This window comes from Ammodytes marinus (genome assembly GCF_949987685.1).
Source record: "Ammodytes marinus genome assembly, chromosome: 4".
In the NCBI taxonomy this organism is placed as follows: domain Eukaryota; kingdom Metazoa; phylum Chordata; class Actinopteri; order Uranoscopiformes; family Ammodytidae; genus Ammodytes; species Ammodytes marinus.
In genome coordinates this window covers 9,386,704-9,403,994 of record NC_137233.1, presented here as the reverse complement: position 1 = coordinate 9,403,994, position 17,291 = coordinate 9,386,704, and the positions used below count along the sequence as shown (strand labels likewise).

At 40.7% G+C, this 17,291-nt stretch overlaps 1 protein-coding gene across 1 annotated transcript in view; it reads right to left on the bottom strand.

The window, feature by feature from the left end:
• Positions 1-15,784, bottom strand: part of cdh22 (cadherin 22) — a gene marked incomplete at both ends in the record, with an annotated part of 74,453 nt that extends 58,669 nt beyond the window's left edge. Inside the window, 2 exons of the mRNA XM_080025915.1 lie at positions 5,257-5,551; positions 15,554-15,784. Of these exons, the coding sequence (XP_079882041.1) occupies positions 5,257-5,551; positions 15,554-15,784 (526 nt within the window). The remainder of the gene's footprint in view (positions 1-5,256; positions 5,552-15,553) is intronic.
• Between the last annotated feature and the right edge of the window lie 1,507 nt (positions 15,785-17,291).

Here is a 17,291-nt window from a genome sequence, read left to right as displayed (position 1 = left end):
GAATTTTGGGAATTAATGGGAATTAACGGGAATAAACCAAAAATTTAACAAATTTAAGGTTTGACCTTAACAGTGATTTTAAATATAGTCGGGGGAAATGTATATTTAGCATATTCTTGACTAAATAAACCAGCTTTCATGCTTTCACACTTGAGAATATGTGCTTTTCCTCAATCACATGCACACAGCACACTGCTTACTGCAGGGGTATTGAGGCCACGCCCCCTACATGCACTGTGCATTCCTCCATCACATGCACAGATGATTTCTAGAACCCTGGAGCATTGAGGCTACATTAAGCCCAGAGCACAAGACTTTTGAAGACACACATTTGAACATTTGAACTACATTTAAGTTTGAATATGATAGTCCATTAAATTTCCCTCAATTTCAAGTCAATTCCCAAAAATCGAATATTCCCAAAATTCCTGAGCGAAAGTTCCCATGGAAAGTTTCCGGAAAGTTTCCGGTAATTTACCGGAAACTTTCCACCCCTTTGCAACCCTAATCACAAAACATGGACCTGAAGGCTTTTTCCTGACATCAACAAACGTCTCTTACAACACTGGCTAGTTTCTTATGGATTAGCTTTAATGAAATTGCCTGACAATGTGCATACAGCCACCATCATGCTTACCTTCCTCACCACCTGACAGAAAACATCAGCCTTCAGATGATCCATTGCTCTTTCTACAAAATCCTTTCTCGCTATTGCAAGGAAAAACCAGGCCCTACTTCACCTATCATATAACCTATTTTACTCTGCCATAAAATACTTATATACCATACACTACCTTGTGTGTAGATACATAATACATACTTGTTATTGGTATATCTTGTTGTTGTCCTTCATAACATGTTTACAAAGAAAAAGAAAACATGTGAGTTTATATAATCTTTTGTATGTGTACATTAGCTAACTTCAAGTGCTCAGTGGTATTTCTTTAGGACTATTATGATACAGCGCTTTGTGCCAAACATGAAATTGAGGTCATGTATAATATAATGATGGATTTTCTAAATGGCGAGATCCATTCCTCAAACATTGCCTCTCAAATGGACATGAGGCAGCATTAGATTGCAAGCGATACACTTCAATTAAGTATCCACTTTTTCCTGGCAAAATACATATTTTCAGATACTGTACATTTCTTAATATGACCGTGAAGCAGTCCTATTCACAGTGTATGACTGGGGGTGGGACGGGAACACCATGAAGAGGTGGGCACTTGATCAGTTGAGTGGCTACTGGGAGAATACAGAGACTACTTCTCAAGGCCCCTGTTGGCATTTCTATGGTTTAAATCAAAAACCTTCTAGCTGTGCTGCTAAACAGTGTCCTGCTAAAAGAACGTCATTGAACCCTGTTGAAGTAGATTTTAGATAGAAGAATGTTGCATACCAATCTTTAAAAAAAAAAAATCTGCTATCAAGTTGAGTAAATAATGGAAATCAGTGAAGCGCTTCTCTACCTCCAGGCCACACAGAGTTGTCCCATTTCGTTCCAACTAAACAAACATTATTAAGATGATGATGCTGTATAATACAGAAATTGAAATAATCCCTGAGCCACATCTCCTAGTCTAGTTTGTTTCGGCTGTGTGTTCATTCCAGGATGTCCTCTACCTAGACCCCTGTATTAAATCAATTTTTCAGTCTTTATCATCACGGGTCAGAGGACACAGCTTGCGTTCTGCATAGCGACTCTCTGTCCATGTTCCCTCTTCCTATCCCGGGCATAGAGACATGCACTGTTATCAAAGCAACATTCAATCACCAATGCACTGCAAATTTGATTTAAGACCGCAATTTCATTAGCCGCACATGTTCCGAAAGGACAACACTAGAGCTCCGGCGCTCACACTTCATCATCATCTCGCTACACTCCTACTTTATTTGCCCTCTCTTCCCCTTTTGAGAGTTAACCAACCCTGAAAAAGGAAAACCGACTATGTACACACATATTATTTTTGGTAGAATATGCTGAACAGGCAGACAGACAGATAGACAGACAGACAGACAGGAAGGCTCTGGTATATACGAGGGAGGGGGGAAGGGATTGAGGCTGTAAAGAGATGACAAAGACATGCACTGGGGGAGTTGACAGGAGGGATAAGTAAAAATGAATATGCCTCAGGCAACTGACTACTGATTACTTTTCTCGCTATAATGGCTGCACGTTTTCCAAGGCAGTTTGCTGTATGGCTGGCTGTAAAACAGCACAGTGAGCACATCACCTGTGTGGCCAATGTGTGCAACCTGCTTCTTCGTCACTGCATAAAACGCATGCCTGCTTCAGATTACATAGGCTTTTCAAAAATGTCATAAACAGTACTGTTACCAGCTAGCTAGGTTTTGAGTATAGTGTATTCACAGAGGAAAAGTGACAGTGTCACGTATACACCATTAAAGATGTCAGCATGCAGATACAATCACCTTCAGTTTTGTGATTTATTTTTAGATTTTTTTTGGCATTTTTATGCTTTATTGACAGAGTAGAGACATAGTTGAAATGGGGCAGAGAGGGGAGAGACATGCAGAGAACGACCGCGGGCTGGAATCGAACACGAGTCCGCGGCTGGCCTAGGCCCATTGGGGGGACGCCCTACCAACTGAGCTAAGGGCGCCCCCTGTTTTGTGATTTAATTGGACACCATTATCCGACAATCCAAGCACACAATAAATGGAGGAGATGATTACAGCTGGAACAAATCAAAATAACGTATGCACGGTGATGACACATCACATTTAATACATGTTGTAAAACATTTTGTTTTAAAGGATAAGACTAGTGTGCATTTAGTTTAATACAACCAATTGAAGGCCTAAATCTATCAATGTCTTTAGTCTGTCAATACACTCTGACTTACCTGTCTACAGCACTCAGCCCCGAGGCCATTTACAGTATATTGATGCAAATCTTAAAAAGCAACCTAGAAATATATAGTCTGAAGTTAATGTAATGCCCTAGGCACTGCCCTTATTAACATACTTTAAGCAACCAAGAGTAAATGTATTGGGGGATTTCTTAAAAAACACATATTGTAATACTCATTCGGTGCTGCAGTGAGTATTTTGTGCATATGGAAATTACAATATAAACAGCACACTAAAGTACCCATGTCCATCTTAATTAGGCAGCCTGTCACTATCTAATGTGTTTGTAATGGCCTGTGGAAAGCAATAGAGGTCAAATGAGATATGAGGCTTTTGCAACACAGGCCACACTTGTCACTATGGTCTATTCTTGTTGGTTTAGGATTTGTTGACAATAAGAAAACACATAGCATATGTCAAGCCTTATCCTTCAATGGTGAATGTTACTGGAAGACAGGTGATATTCTTCAACTTTTCTGAGCTGCAGTACACTTCAAACATGCAAAGGCCCCATTAGCTGTTAAATGACATGTTGCAGTCACACCCATACGTCCAGCAACTTATTTTTTTCTCTTCAGTTATTGCCATAGTGCTTATGACCTTATCACTGAAGCGCCAACCAAATACTGCTGGCTGATGTTAGACAGGACAACAGTGGGGAAAGGAAAGGAAACGGGGCAGGATAATGCTTGACTAAGCAGAAGCTGTTACCTCATTAGGGCTCTTGGTTCACAATGATGTTTAAAACATGAACTACTGCACACTCATTTAGTGTGTAATTTGACTGAGGTGCAAAAGGGTTGAACAAGGGGGGGAGCAGCCAAAGTGGAAGGGTTGCGATCATTAAGATTGCATTAACTAACATTAACTAAGCATGGTCTCAATTACTCCATATCTCTCCGTTTCGAGGGGATAATGGCCACCTTGCCTTCGGTTTTGCATTTTTTTTTTCAACTCAGCATTATTTCTCTGCTGTTTTTTCTACCTTTCCAATGCTCTCTCTCACTCTGCATCATCTTCTCACTCACTCACTCACGCACAGCCCATTCAGTTTTAGAGAGCACAGTAGGCAGAAATGCCCATGGTTTGGATCATGCTGAGGAAGCAGGAATTAATTCCAATCAGGCTTGAACAGGGGAGAGCCTTACCATTTTTTCCGCCACTCCGGGAGTCACTCAAACAAGAAATACACGCCCGCCCGCCCAGCCACAGCATACGCATAACCACACATGCACATACCAGCAGTAGCACACACACGACATTGTAAGTCAATGTTCTATTGTGAAATCACTTGGCAGCCGAGCAGCACTGTGTTTATTACACATCAGCTGTGTCTTTTTGACGTTAATACCGTGCTAATGAAGCCCCTGGCACCCTCGTTCACCTGTCTTCTCCATTTCACTGTGGATTCTAAGCAGCCACGGGGTGCCACTAATACTGTTGCTCACAATGCAAGCATGTTTGTCAAGATTAAAAGCATTGTGGTTTCCATGACAAAAGCGGTGCGCACTCACCAGTCACCATTATCTACTCTACACCGCTCTCTCTTTCCCCCCTTATTCCCCCCTTCATCATTTGCCTCACTACAGTGTCAGAACACAGTCACAAAGCTCATCTGGGAGTAATAAATTTCATCTCTCTTTCCTGTGTATGCCGGCACTGTCTCCTTCATATCAAACCTCTGACAAAGTCCATGTGGGGATATCCCACACATGTCCATGTCACCATTTCTACCTCCTTTTCATCCACAATGAATTCAGTGGCTCCAAATCTACTCTCATCTAACATCTAATGTCAGTTTTTTTTTCTTATTTCGGGTTCCACAATGGGGGAGATTTTTAGCATATTGCTCATCTTGGCATTTCCTATAGCTTCCCCTGAGCCCAGGAAAAAGCATTATGTTACAGACTGTACTTATGCATCATGAAAAAAAGCTGCAATATAATTATATATATATACACAGGTACAGAAAAATAAATATATATGAATGTACACTGCCCGGCCCAAAAAAAAGTCACCTACTGGATTTTAATAAGCACATAGGTAAGAGCCCTCCATCAGTAAACAACTGCAGTGATTAATATGTTTCAGTTGGCAACTCGTTATTTAACCCAAACTGATGCAGTGAATAGCTTTTTAAGTTCTTAAACAACCATGTCAGAAGACAAATTCTGTGGTTTTTGAGAAGATGTAACTCTGTTTCAGAAGGGTGACATTATTGTCCTGCATCAACCGAAGAAGAAAACTACTAAGGAGAAGCTAAAACTACTCAAATTTGGGTTAATAACTGTAATATTAATAACACATTGTTAAAACCTGAATAGATAGGGGGTAAACCATAACCTTCGAAAAACAGTACATCCTACGTTCTGGGCTTACCTATGGGTGACAGCTCCGCCACACTGCCGATATAGGGACCCTCCAGGAACTTGGGCTCACTGTCGTTGATGTCCTGGACCTTGATGACAAACTCAGACTCTGGCTCCAGAGGGTCGTTAGAGAGGAGGTCCCGTGCCTGAGCCCGCAGTGTGTAAAAGGCTTTCTCTTCTCGGTCCAGCCTCTCCGTGGCATGGATGTCTCCTGTTAGCTCGTCAATGAGGAAGATGGAGCCTGCGCCTTCTCCTGATATGGTGTAATGGATGTTGCCTTCACCTTCATCGGAATCCGTATGGATCTGTAAAATGATACCAAACAGACGTGAGGACAGTGGGTTCAAAAAGGAAATCAGGCACCCAATCCGATCCAATATCTGTATCGGTTCCGAAATGGCTGCAATCTATCTTATCGGATATATTTTTGTATATGTGTTGCTCTTTTAACTTAGAATTACTGTGTTACTTAAGCCTTCCATAACATCAACACCAACAAAGAAATGTAAAATAATTATGATATCGCGCCGTATCGGTATCTGCCGATATCCAAAACCCAGGTATCGGAATCGGATCGTACTGAAAAATAGTGGATGGATGCATCTCTTATGTTAACCCCATGGCAAACTTTACTCCAAGTAATTGTGTTTGAATAATTTCTAACAGCATATCCATTGTGTTAGAAGTGTAGTAATGCTGCAAAGATTATTTTTTTTTCCAACATATTCAGGAAATGTTGTTAATAAATGTGTTTGCCAAGTCGGAAATTGTTGACACTGTCAATTGTTTTCCCCTATAATATCTGCTCCTAGCAACGGAAGCAGCATATACTTTTGTCATGGCTATATTTAGACCGCTCACAGCAGTTATTTTACCAAGGGAGATGCAAGTGACATGAAGGACAAAACAGTTCCGAGCTCAGTTTTTTTTTTATTTCAATCAAACCAAAATCCCTTTGTTGCCTCAACCTTACCATTTGCCAGGATCAGGTCGCATACTGTCTCATGACACAATCAAATACTGAGATTTATTTTCCGAGGATTCATACTTTTCCCAAATTAATATAATCAACAACTGCCCATATGACTAAAATCATTACGAAAAAGTTTTAATGTAATTATTCTGATAACATTCAAGTACAATTTTTTCCGATTCGACCTAGAACCTGTTGACAGCCAGAGAGAGATCAGGGGTCATACTCTTCCACTTATATACTGTATATGACACATCACTGACATTCCACACTCACTTAAGGATACCTAAACCAGCTCTGTCAACTGTTACATGTGGTTCAGAAAAACTAGTCTGTGGAACTTCCAGTTGTGATTATGTCATGCAGTTTGCATGATATTTTCCATTTAGTTTGAACCACTGTGAATATCCTGACTGCTTGTGTTATTGCTAGTTGACATACATTGACATTTGGACATTGGCAGTGACCAAAATAAATTACTGCATTTCTCGCACCCATTTTCGTATATCTTATTCCAACAGTAACAGTTGCTTCTTAAGACCTTCTCAGTTTTCCCTATGGACTAGACATCAATGTCATCGAGAAAAAAAAACAAAAAAAAAACACATTTCTAGAGATGATTTACACCTTTTCCGCACATTGTGCCCTTCACAGAACGTGATGCCCAAACTGGGAGATCAAAGTCATTTCAGAGATTGTTAAAGGGAGAGACATGGTGGTGCTAGGGCTGAAAAAGTGAACTTAAAAGAGCCCTTATAAATCATAGCAATAGTTCCCCCCTAATGTGATTAGAAGACATTCCAGAGGCAGCAATAAGAGCAGCATCGGTCCCTCGTCCCAACCTCCCCTTTGGCTTTTAAGTGAGCACTAAACCTGTTCTCTCTCTCCTGCTCTCTTGCTCTCTCTCTCTCTCTCTCGCTCTCTCTCTCGCTCTCTCTCTCTCTCTATCTCGCTCACCTTCCATCCCGAATTATAATTCAGAGCCGTCCACGTAGTGTAACTGTGGTTCAATCTACCGAGCAGACCAGGGGAGAAGGGAAATCGCCCTGGCCTCCCTGGTTAATATTTTATAAAGGCTTAATTAAATACAGGCTTCTATCACCCTCACGGGGGTTTTCATTAAGTATTTGTCGTAAAACTGTGGAATAATGCAAGCCTGTGCCTTGATATTGCTTCCCTCATCCATTTTTCTCCTTCCTTTTTTTATCTTTCTGTTTTTGCCGTTTCTCAGCGTTCTGAATCGTCCTGAAGACAAATACACGAACACTCGGAGAAAATATACTGCTGGTTACCTTGGCAGTATCAATATTTCAGTTATAATAAAAGAAGTTGCATGGGACCAAACTGCGAGAGTTATCTAATAAAAATGTGCATTGTCATGTGCCACCAGACATGCTTCCCCACTGACACTCTTCCTCTCTCTTCCTGTATTCCTAATTTAGATTCTGTAGACAAGAATGTGTATGAAATGTTGTCATCATGTGTTAATTCAATTGCACAAATGCTGGCACCATGCATGCAAGTTCCTACCTACAGTAACTGTGTACACCCAACCGCACACACATACCGACTGTGCACGCTTACACACACACCAACGCACACATGCACATGCAGTCACACACACACAGTCACACACACACACACACACACACACACACACACACACACACACACACACACACACACACACACACACACACACACACACACACACACACACACACACACACACACACACACACACACACACACACACACACACACACACACACAGTGGGCTCATCATTCTGCTAGAATGATGCTATTTCTCCCCCCTCAGCCTGGATTGACCCATCCGTCTGTCAGTCTATCCTCACTGGAGTGATTCAAGTTGGCAGGTTGGAAAACACACACACTACGCTTAGCTAAGTTGTTCTTTGTAAACTAAAGGTCAAACCCAGGACGTCGCTTGCTTATCAAAAAAATAACCATGGGTGCAAATGTGCCCTTGACAAATTTACATGAAAATAAGTTGGAAAAATAAGGTATATTCTGCAGTACTACACTGAGCTAGAATCATAACTCCTTTATTGGCCAGGTCAATACTTGACAGCAGGGTTTAAACACTAAAAACACACATGCGAACAAAGAGAGTGTGAATGTTAAATCGATACCCCAAACAAGGTCTACCTTGTGTTGATAAAACACCTGTGGCCGAGAGAGGTGGTCATAAACAGTTTGAGTTCCCTCATTGGCAGACAAAGACAATAGATTCCCACAGTGAATGTGGGACCTTTTATTTACCACAGTGATTCCATTGTGGCAGGCATTCAAGCTGACCACTGCTGCTTTACCCACTTCAAGGGGAGAGTTTGTATTCAGAATAAATGTGTTGTGTCTATTATGACTTGTCCATACATGCAAACAAATAAAATATATTGTTTTAGTGCAAAGGCAGGAGCACACATCTTCACACATCTTCAGACTAAATTCTAATGAGTATACAGTATAAATATGCATTCATAATTGGTCAGTACACTTTGATTTTCTCTGTATTTGTAAAATAGATCAAACACAGTGTTACATCAGTTGGATGCTATACCATTTGCATTGGTTGTCTTATAAGGGTTCCTTAGCATATATGCTTGTCATTTCCTAAGACATGCTTGAAAGGATTATTTGATTTCAAACATTGAGGGGCATTTTGTGAGGTAAATGAGACGGGTGAATGTTGGTGTTCACAAAACAATGGGTGGTGAGTTATTGTTTTGTTTTTTTAAGCTTGTTGATTTGGCCCGCTTATCAACACAGTCAGCAGTAGCAGCCACAGCACAGGCTTTGAAATGCAGCTCAAAGAGGTAATTAAGGTGCTTTAAAACCCTCAGCGCCTGAATGCCACCATTTGCATAAAAATCATATCCGCACCTCAACGTCAAAACTAAGGCACATTATGTCTAAAAAGAAAGCACCGCACGACAACTGGTTGGTCTAATGAGTCTTAACTGTATCAATTTGTCAAAGTGCAATTGTCTCAAGAACACCAGATACACCGATGTCTGTAAACAATGCTTTTTTTAAGTATAGTACACATAACTACAATGCTCACATGGCATGAACATTTAAATATTATTTATTCGTTTCACCTGTATTTGACTGCTTACTGCTGAACTTTACGTAGTTCAATTCAATAGGAGAATGTGGATATTTTACTTCAAAGAGATCAATTAAATGGGACATAGTATACTTAGTCTCAGGTCTCTATTTGTTTTTGAACTCCTATTGAGCAACTAGATAAAATTGGCCGCACAGTAACCTCTGTGCTTTGATCTTCAGGAAACTGTCCCTCTTGCCCTCTTTCTTCCTCTTAGTTCTGCCTTCTCTCAAAACGGTCTGTGTAAGTTCCAATAACTGACCAATAACTCGCTCAACAAACATATGGCAAAAGGTATATAGACCTCAAACATAAGCTAAGATTGATGATGAAAAATCTGAACTGTTCCTTTAAACTTCCTGAAAATATGCCTTTGCCACTGTAGTTATTATGAGTCACTGTCTGGCTCTTGGTTAAACTTTATACAAGGGGCAGTTAGTAATGCCAAAGGGCATATAGAGTGTAGGGCTGTGGGGTTGAGTCAGGGGAGGATGAGGTTGTTGATGCCCTGTCAGGTTCATCTTCTGGCCATGGCAAAGTGTCTAGCTGTCACTGTAGGCTAACCTGCTGAAGGGAATGACATATGACTCAAACACAGTGACAAAAAGTTGCCTTCTTAGGCGGTAGTCAGCTCTTTTGCTCTTTAAAAGTACGTACAAACGCAGGCTTGATAAATGTAAATTATATCATATAGCTAGTCACAAATGTTCAAGTTTGTGAATATATTCACTAGGCTTTGAGTAAATGACCTATATGATAACCAGTGCCAAAAAAAAATTATAGAATAGAATAGCGAGACATTTGGGGAGCACGATCTTACATTTCCAGCGGGGTTGGCAGAACGTGGGCTGCACCGAATCCCTGGTTTATTGAGGCTTTCAAAGCGGGAGCAAATTGGCTGTCTTATATTTAAGTCTGTGTAATCAGGAGTAGGCCTGCCACATTTCACTGCGCCTTGTCAAGCCCTCTGATCTTAACAGCTTCAAAGTGCTAACAAGGTGACTGTACCAGACACTAGGCTAGGTGGAGACAGCTATAGGGAAGGGCACGCAGAGGAAGAGAAGAGAGTGGAGAGTGCTTTGCAGCGTAGCAGCAGGGTGAAAATAAATTAAGAGGGGGAAGAGAAATTAAAATGATGCTGCGATGGGAAGCAGACCTGCACACACTTAGAAGGAAACGGCAACGTAATATTGAAAATAAGAAAACAAAACAGAGTTAAAAAGTATTTCTCTTGGGCACTCCGGTAGCGTAGTGGATAGAGCGCGTACCATATTGGCTCCGGCCTTCGTTGCAGTGGTCGCGGGTTCGAATCTGACCCGTGGACCTTACCTGCAGGTCATCCCCCCTCTCTCTCTGTCTCCCCATTTCAACTCTGTACTATCAAATAAAGCTTAAAAATGCCAAAAAATTATCTTTAAAAAAAAGTATTTCTCATCTTCCAAAATGGGAAAACATGGTTCCCTAAAATCCCTTTGTGCAACAGCACCTCAGTATCAGTTTCACTAATTCCTCCAATCAGAAGCTGTTTTGATCCTCTTTAAAGGATAGCCCTGTGATGTTGTTACAATTGAACCAGAATTTAACTAATTATAGCTTTGGTCATTACAACAATGGATTTAATTATTTTCACAAGCATTTGACGTGCACTTTTCTGTTGCCTGATTAGACCGTGTCCATTGCTGAAACATTTGTTCCTCTTATTCATATAAATCAATCAAAATGATGTCACCCAACATGACGTAGGTATCATGTGGCACCCGATATTGAATCAAAAACTGGTTTACAGATGTATTTATTTTAATAACTTGACGTTTTTGACTCAAAATTAAAGAAACAAAACAACTCGTGCTTATTTTGAGGATTAGGCTACTTTCAATCCAAAGCTATACCAAGCCTGCTGTAGCTAAACTGAGAAGCACAGAATACGCCATTCATTTGAAAAAAATATATTCTGCACAAGATGTAGACCTTTTGGCGTGAAAAAAGCCAAAATGGACAAGGCCATCTGTTTCATTGGACTTCAAGTTAAATGTTGAGATTTTAAAAAAATAGAAATAAGAAATACATTGTACAATGGCTACAATAACTCATATTTTTCCCTGTTTTAGCTGTGCCACCATTAGGAAATACATGACGGATACATAATTAAAGATCAACGACTTGGAAGGATTCATACAAGCACAATGAAAGCGTGGACAAAACCCTTGCTATATTTGTGTTAAAGTAATGTAAGAGCGTGTGCACAAACTCTCTCTCACACAGACACAGAGACACACAAAGCCTCATAATGGACAGCTTTTGTCAAAATAGAGAAGAAAGAGATGTAGCAGAGGGAAAGAAGAATGTGTCATTTTTGCCCCCTTTCCTTCGTTTAACAACAGTTGTTAAGGATTATCTGGGCTCAACAGCATTGCATTCTATCACAACAGTGTGTTCGCAATTCCCCTCCTTTCATTGCAACACACTTTTGAAAAGTATAGTTGGCAAGAAAAAAAAGTATAGTTGTACGATATAAATCCACCAGGATTGATTATCTAAATGTGCAGATCAACACTGCCAGTTAAATGTCACGCGAGTGAACATTTTATTGGTAAATGTGATTCCATTAGCAGAGTAGTGGCAGTAACAGTGTGAGACAGAGCAAGCTTGGCAAGTCTGCCGAGGCGGGGGTAAAGTAATACGGAAGAAAAAACGTAAAACTAGTTGTAATTATCCAATGTTGAGGCACACCGCTTGGCTTTACTCCTCTAGTGCTCAAATTAAAGTGTTGATACCAACACTCCATGGGAGTGAAGGGTATGAGAAAGAGTCACACACTTACAGGCACACACACACACACACACACACACACACACACACACACACACACGCACACACACACAAAGTTGCATCAACACACACAAAGACACAGAAAGTCCCATCCACACTCACACACACAGAAGGTCTCATCCACACGCACACGCACACGCACACGCACACGCACACGCACACGCACACACACACACACACACACACACACACACACACACACACACACACACACACACACACACACACACACAATTAATAGCCCAGATAGCACTGGCTGGTGCCCTAGTCACATGAAGGGCAATGACTTCAGATCATTTTATTAATAAGAATCATCTCTGTGCGTCTCCTGCTGTGTCACTCCCTGAAGCTGCCCTCAGCCCTTTTATATCAGTTGACTGCCTTCCCTGGCGCCCTGTCCTGTAATGAATCACAAGTCAGCCTATGAAGTCTCTTCTCTCCCTCTCTCCCTTTGCAGCCATCTCTTCTTCCCTTTCTTCCATTCCTCTTGTGTCCCTAGATGTCTCTCAGTCCATCTCTCTGTTCCACCGCCAGACAGACAGAGCACTGCCTGTAGGCCTTTGCTTTAGGTCTTGCCGGGGGAACGTAGCATAAAATCACAATGGCAGACAAATCATTGCAAAAAATATAATTATTCAGTAGCAACCGACCCTGCTGCTGTCCAACATTGACATTCATTTGTAAGAATAAAGAGATCAATATATGCAGAAGATGCAATAGCAGCTGGTCAATAGGCGTGTCTTAATTATTAGAAAGAAGGGGGATCACATGGTTGAAGTGGGTGTCTCATCACCGACTCCCCTGCTGTCTGCATTAATATTCCATCTTTTCAAATCACGTCCTATGTAAGGCAATCGAATCGTACAAGCTGTCCGGATTCATCATGTCACCGAGGTTCATTAGATAAACAGCTGATGAATGGGATGTGAGAGAGAGAGAGAGAGAGAGAGAGAGAGAGAGAGAGAGAGAGAGAGAGAGGGAAAAAAAGATTCCAAAATACACTGATGGCACGGAGATGACAGCAAGCAGATTTGATTTGTCATGTACTCATTTTGTAATTACATTGAGAACAATAATAATATTCAATAATCACATGTCTGGTGTCAAGACATTGTGTTCAACATCAAAGAGACGGACAGCGCTGAGGCTGCCATCATGTCATGAGTGATGGCACTGTTTGATCTCATGATAGATTCTCCATAGTCTCATATGCAGTACAGCATATATATACTGTATATATCATGTGTTTAGTGGTTAATGTCTTTGCAGTGGCAAATACTTCCACTGCTTGTTTACTGGTGATTCAGATGTAGTCATTTGCAGAAAACCACTTCAAAACCACAATCATCTTTCTTTATCCCCTGTTGTGTTAAATCCATGATGTTGAAGTCTTGAAAACTCAAAGGCTCTGTTTTTCATGCAGGTGCAAGCCTTGCAGTGGCGTGAAATTAACTAAAATGCAATTATTGTCAAACAGGGTTAGGTCAGGTGTGTGTGTGTGTGTGTGTGTGTGTGTGTTGTCTATGCTTTTTCCTTTTGAATTCAATGGCTTGGAATTTTTAAAGTCTCACTGCTGAGATTCATGGAGTGGTTCCGCTGCAGTGTCTTTAATACTGATCCATTAGGTTGTGCAGTCAGTCCAATTTTGCCAGCAATTATGGTCAATTTGCTCATGTGATTTTACAATGCAAATGCACAGCACACCTTTCATGGTTATTGTTAGGGGTGACACACACACAATAACACCGTTTGAAGTGACCATGATTTTATTATTTTTTTCAATATGAAAAGGCTATTATTTTCATGAGATACTCATGTGGAGCTGTATCCAATTCCTTATTGTTTTTTTAAAGCAACGCTTCAATACTTTTTCCTCAATGAATATATGTCATATAAACTTTTGGACCATTTAGCTTGAAGAGCCAATCTCTATTTTCTATATTTGGGTGTTGTTTATTTATATCTTACATCTTCCTGTTCAAATTTCAAATGTTCCTGCATATTTGTACAGCTCATCCCTTTTAAAGAACATAGATTTATTGTACAATATTTTTCTCATGCATTTTTATACTTCCTATTTATATTCTTGACCTGCTTGTCTTCCCTGTGGTTATGCATATGTTTATGCAATATAAGCCAATTCTAATTCTGATTTTGATTGAAAGTAACAGGCCAACTCTGCCCATTAGAAACATGCTGCTAGGTGGGGCTGATGTGATGGGCCAAGCCTCGTACTAATGATGTGATTAACCTGATGACATAGGCACGCAAACATCTGCACTTGTTCAACTACAACTCCAAAATGTGTCATATTAAATCAAGTTACATGTTGACTAAGGGCAGTCTTTGTCTTGTTAGCCTGAATTGTAACTACATCCTAAAGCAGTATTCCTTTTCATGTGTTTTTTTTCCTTTGAAAAACAGCTCGAGGAAACAAAACGTATACTAGCAGAATTCTTCTACGAGGTGCTACAAGGAACTTTTAGATATTTCTGAAACAGGCTTATTTTGCCTCTGATGACCATTAAAGGTGAAGTAATTTATATTAATATAAGTGTTAAATCGCTCTTTATTCATACAGTGATCACTTACATAGTGTGCGTGTTTCATAAAGCCGATCTCTCAGTCAGCTGCTCTGCATGTAATCGGCAAATACAATTCTCGGGGATCCCGAAATTAATAACCAATCACAAGAGAGAACGCTACAAACTGACACCCGTCTCACACTACCGGTGCACGTGCAGAGCAACAGACGGGTGAATGTGTATGCACCTACAATGGCAGAGCAGGTAAAAATCCTTCCAAATGTCTGTTTTGGTGGTTTTTATCATGTTTTATCACACTTACTTATCTGAGATGATGCTAGATAACTCACTGTTTGAAGACCGCAGTGCATTAATGTGGTGACGTGGGGACGAGGGAGGGGACTGCTAACTGCAGTCAGTGACAGGAAGTTAGCTAAGCTGACCATTCCGCTTACTGAACCTTTAATTACATGCAACGGCACACAAGACCATCAGTGCAAAGGATGCTATTTGTATAAAGTTTTTCTTAATGCCTTTGTAATGGGTACGCTCACCCAGGAACAACAGCTGGCCTAGTAAAAACAGGGGTGCAAGAATGAACAAAAACTGAAAGTTCCTGGGAGGACCTTTAAGATATACATATCATAAAATAAGATGTATTGGGGCACTCCGGTGGTGTAGTGGATAGAGCGTGTACCATATTGGCTCCGGCCTTCTTTGCAGTGGTTGCGGGTTCAAGTCTGACCCGTGGACCTTTACTACGTGTCATCTCCCCACTGTCTCTGTCTCCCCATTTCAGCTATGTACTGTCTAATTATGTAAAAAAAAAAAAATTAAATTGATGTCTTACCTTTCCCACGTATAGCGGCTCTGTTCCCGTGTACTCCTCTACCACAAAGAACTGGTTCCACACCCATCCTCTCTTCACTCGTTCCGGTGACGAGGCTCCTTGCTCCTGAGTACTCCCTGCTGAGGTCGAACCACTAGTCCTTGAGACCTCACACCAGCCCAGACTACAACAGCCAAGAAAACTCAATGCTGTCAACAGGGTCCAACCTCCTGATGTCCAAGAAGGAGCCATTTTGATTGAAAAAAAACAAATAGGATAAGAAAAAAATAAATAAAAAAAAAATAAGAAAATTCTCCAACCTGGATCTACATGTAATATAAAAAATGCATGTAGTCTGGGAAGAGTTTTTTTTTTTTTCGGTTGTGGTTTCAGACCAAATTAACTTCCACCGGAGCAAAATGAAAAGGTCTTTGTGCGAGAGCCTGAAAGTTAATCCATGGGATAACGACTAAATCTGAAGTTATCTGCTGAATACAGAGCAGCTCATGTAGCATCATTGGATCCCTACCAACTGCAGAATACCTGTTTGCATTCTTTCGTGGTCGGCCAATCATTTATATATATATATATGTTTTGTAACTGCCAAACTTTTTTTTTAAATATCACCTAATGAAGTGGACCAAAAAAAATGTCAAGCCTGCAATTGAGAAGGCAACGAAAAATGACTGACTGTACTAGTTTGGCACACTGATCAGTTGGAGAACAACAGGGAAACAGGGATACATTGGCCTCAGCAAGAACGCCCTTGAAGAGTGACACTTTTTATCCATTCTTGATTGTGTTGTTTTTCACTGTTTTTAGCCACGTCAATTCCTATAGTCGGTGCACACATTCCAGGTGATTTAATACTGAGCTGTCCAAACAATTACTCCATTTTACTTTGTTCTCTTCTGCTGTCCAGTTCATTGAAAACTCATGACTACTGTTTGCCTCCTGAAGCAGAATCCTTGGCCTGAGAAAAAAGATCAACTGATTTTTACTGTTGGTGATTTAGTTAGATCTCCGATGGCTTCTCTCTCCAGAACAATCCAGTGCTTTCGGAAAGTTCATTCTTCCCAAAAAATGTCCTGCTGTATTTCTTTGGACATCTTAAAACTCCATCAACGGTTCAAATGCAGGAAGAGGGAAAAACCTGAAAGACACAACAGAAAAAAAATTGATGTTATGATAATTGCAATTTCGGGCAAGGTCCTTCTGAGCATTCAAGTAAGGGTTTAGAAGGCGTTTTCGATATTGACATTTCACAGTAGGTTCTGTCATTGTATATATACTGAACATTTCAAAAAGCATGAAAACTGCCAAATGTGTTGCGATTTATAATAAATCATTTTGTCTTACATCTGTTGTCTGAACCACTAAACCCATAATGTGTTGGTTTGTTTAGGGTTATCAGGGGATTTCCACAAGCAATACTTGTGTTCAGCAAGACTTCTAACAATGTGCTGTGAGCTGGAGAGCGAGGGCAGAACAGTGAAAAGACGAAGGGGAAACCAGGTGAGTGGAAAATAGGAAATGGAGAGAGACACGCAGAGAGAGAGGCAGAGAGAGGCAGAGAGAGGTCATTGTTCATCACACACCAGACCCAAAGCATCTGTCTGCCTCTTTCGTCCGACCGACGGAGCGGCCCTAACGTCAGCCAGCCGATTAATTGCATGAGGGAGCACTAATTGGATAAAAGTATTAATCAATTAATTCTCTCCAATGAAGCAACAAGCCCCTAATACTTCACACAAACATT